This window comes from Cariama cristata, unplaced genomic scaffold, assembly GCF_000690535.1.
Source record: "Cariama cristata isolate BGI_N322 unplaced genomic scaffold, ASM69053v1 scaffold13848, whole genome shotgun sequence".
NCBI classification, from domain to species: domain Eukaryota; kingdom Metazoa; phylum Chordata; class Aves; order Cariamiformes; family Cariamidae; genus Cariama; species Cariama cristata.
In genome coordinates, this window is record NW_009630771.1 from 55,458 (window position 1) to 58,681 (window position 3,224).

Genomic DNA, 3,224 nt, shown 5'->3' on the forward strand with positions numbered 1-3,224 from the left:
GAAGCTCTCATCAGCATATTCCACATACTTTGCCTTCCAGTAGACTCCCCCAATTCGGTGGGGGCCACGCTTGAAAAACTGCTCAGCAGTGCTAAATGCAAAAAGCAAATGTCAGGTCTTTTCTACAAAAATCAGTCCTGTTGTTCTGCTCCCTCCTCACAGCCCTCTGGAAATGCCAGCAGCATCTCCAAATCAAGCAGCTTTTCAGACAAGGACAGCATCTCTAGTTTGGAACAAGCACAGTTTGACTCTGTGAAGCTGTTTTGTCCAACAGACTCATCTACCCACAAATTCAGGGAGCACCTTTGGCACGCAGCCCCCTCCCAGCTGAAACAGCCAGGTTCGATGGCACAGGTCTGAACAGCATCTCTACACAAGGTGTTCAAAAGAGAGCAGTGAACAAAACTGCAGTGCAGTAAATGGAACGGCAGTGCTAAAACATCAAGTTCTTCCGAGGCCAGTGACAGCCCAGGGGACAACTGCAATCATAACTGAACCCCCCCACACACACAATAGCTGTAAAGATATTTATTTCCTCCACCATTACCCTTCTCCAAACATAGACAGACATAACATGCCTTGCAGGACAGGCATCTCAGTTACAAGGCCAGCTCACAGGTCTAAGGAGCTTTCAGTTCCAAGGTCTGCAAGAGAGTTGCTGCGTGGCATTGGGTAAATCATTAACCTCTGCATTTCTGCTTCTCCATCTGAAAGCAGTATATCTTCTCCAACAGCTTCCCAAGGAAGGGAATGGAGGGGGAGGAATGCCTTTGTTTCAGTTAGTCAAACTCTGAATGGGAAACCACTCACCAACTGCTATCACAACCATCTAACAGGTGGGATGGAAGGCTGTCATCAAGGTCACTGCATTTGATTTCCTAGAAATTGCTTGCTGCAGCAAGGCTATGCTGAAGCATATCTGCAGGCTAGCTCTGCCACCCTGTGTCTGCTGCAAGATGTGCTTTCTGAATAGTTCAGACATATGGATCTGTTCCTAGGTCAGGCACAGCAAGCAGAAATGAAGCCTAGAGACACATGTGGCAGCTCATGATCTACATAAGCTGGGACTCCTGGCGTCTGTGGGTAAGGCTATGAAACACAGCACACTTCCACATGAAGTCCCCTGATGTCCCTAGTACTGCTCTCAGTACGGTCTACTTACAGCAGCCTACACTTCCAGATGGAGTGATCTATCTTCCCAGGAAAATGTCCTCCATATGAATTGCAGGCGTGTATTTTGATAAGAAAGAAATTCCACATTTTCCTTAGCAACCTCCCTGTCACAGACCAGAGACCCCCCAACACTGCCCTAGCCCATCAGTCTCTTGCTTACCTGCCTGCCTCACTCAGCCGTTTCCCACTGCTTTGGTCGAGCCCTGAAGGTCCGTAGTCCCACTGCACTTCCTTTGCAGCTATGTAGTATTTCCGAACTCTCCCTTCCAGGGTGGATGCCGGAGCTTGCCGAGAACACAGCCGGACTTCATAGAGTGCCCCCATCCCAGCTGTCCAAGACATGAAGGACACACATGCTTAACCCCTCTCCGCCAGTTTGACTGCACAACGAACACAGTCCCACCTTCCTACCATGAACTGGCCATTTTTCCTCTGTTGTCCCAAAAGGCACATGGCTGGGAGAAGGTGCTTAGGCGATTCCCACAACAAGGAGTTTTTTTTTGTGTTAGTGAGCAGTGCTTCTTACCTTAGATATTGGATGCTATGGAAGTATGGACAGAGAGCGAACAGAGCCTTCTGTTATCCTCAGATGTACCATGCAAGCGACTGTTACAGGGACTAGAGCTCTTAAGGCACTGCCTCATCTTAGCTTTCAGCTGTACCAAACTTATTGTCCTCACCACTGACCAACATGGAACATCATACAGTGGAACAACTCATCCCCAGTAAGTCTGGCCTGCACATTAATAATCAGTCCACCCCGATTTATACAAGGCGAGGAATCACCCCATTCGTCTAGGGACATTTTTAGCATGAATGCTGCCCAAGGCACTGACCCCTACCGCACTGTCGGTCACGGGACCACACTGGGAGGAAAAAAAGGGAGGCTGCAGAGCGCAGGACATATTCCAACCTCTGCCTTACCTTGGATGTGATCATTGATCTGACAGCTCAGTAGCCATCTCCCAGGGTTACGGGGGATCATGTCTGCTGTAACAAAAGTGGCTGGGAAGAGGCTGGCCACATCTGTCCTATGGCCTCGAATATTGAGCATTTCTCCATGGAAGTAGGCTGTATGAACATCAATTTCATTGCCCATCCCGAAGAGGTGCCATGAAACATAATCCCCAGCACACATCGTCACCTCAGGGAGGTTCCCAAACACATAACCATTAATAGCTGCAAAACCAAACAAGCCAAAACAAGAGATTAGAAAAAGGGCCTTCAGACCTTCTGCCAGCAGGTCACGGTACAGACATGTTTGGAGGATGGACCTAACCAGAACTCATCCTCCCCTTCTTGGTCTGGAGAGCCCAGCTCCATAACCCATTCCTACAATGAAATGTATTCAAAAATCTCCAAATAACTAGACAAAGGCTCACTCAAGCCAAAGATTAAATCAAAATAATGCTTTTTTTTTTCCTGGAGCTCTTGCACTGTCCCCGTGATATTGTTTGCTTAGCACACTATCTCAGAGCTTGCTGTGTCCCTTCTCCCCTCTGCCCACACCCTGGCATACAACAGCAGAAAGCACATTTCAAGATACCAGAGCACTGACACCCCTCGAGTGTCTGGGCAGAGTCAGAGGCTTCACAAAGGTGACACTGACCATGCATTTTGTTGCTCTCCTGGAATTCCTCATCTTCTTTGTCTACGGAGCCAGGATCTGTGCAGAACGATGCTATGTTCTCATCCAGGTACCAGCTTAGGTTCTCATCCACCACACTGAACATCAGAAAGAAATCAATGTCCACATCCTGGCGTCTTTGAGAACTGCCAGTCAGTACTCCTAAGGTGAAAGAACAGATGAATGGAATACCCACCCATGCAGCAAAGCAGGCATCAGTCAAGGGATTAAAACACCAATGGAAGAGTAACTCTTATCACACAAATTAGAGGCGCTTTCCCCACCATCCTAGCACAGCTCATTGCAGAGTTCTAGCAAGCTCACCCTTTTCTAATATATCCTTGCTAACAAGTTTCTCACTCCCAAGCAGCTGTGCCACTGCATGGCTGAAGTGCAACACCTTCAGTGTTCTTACTCCTGCTGA

General features: G+C 48.2%; 1 protein-coding gene across 1 annotated transcript in view; it reads right to left on the reverse strand.

The window, feature by feature from the left end:
* Positions 1-3,224, reverse strand: part of LOC104165926 (hephaestin-like) — a 22,694-nt gene that overhangs the window by 15,526 nt on the left and 3,944 nt on the right. The window contains 4 exon segments of the mRNA XM_009705699.1: positions 1-91; positions 1,334-1,502; positions 2,098-2,352; positions 2,783-2,962. The exon segment at positions 1-91 is cut by the window's left edge and continues 3 nt beyond it. Coding sequence (XP_009704001.1) covers positions 1-91; positions 1,334-1,502; positions 2,098-2,352; positions 2,783-2,962 — 695 coding nt within the window.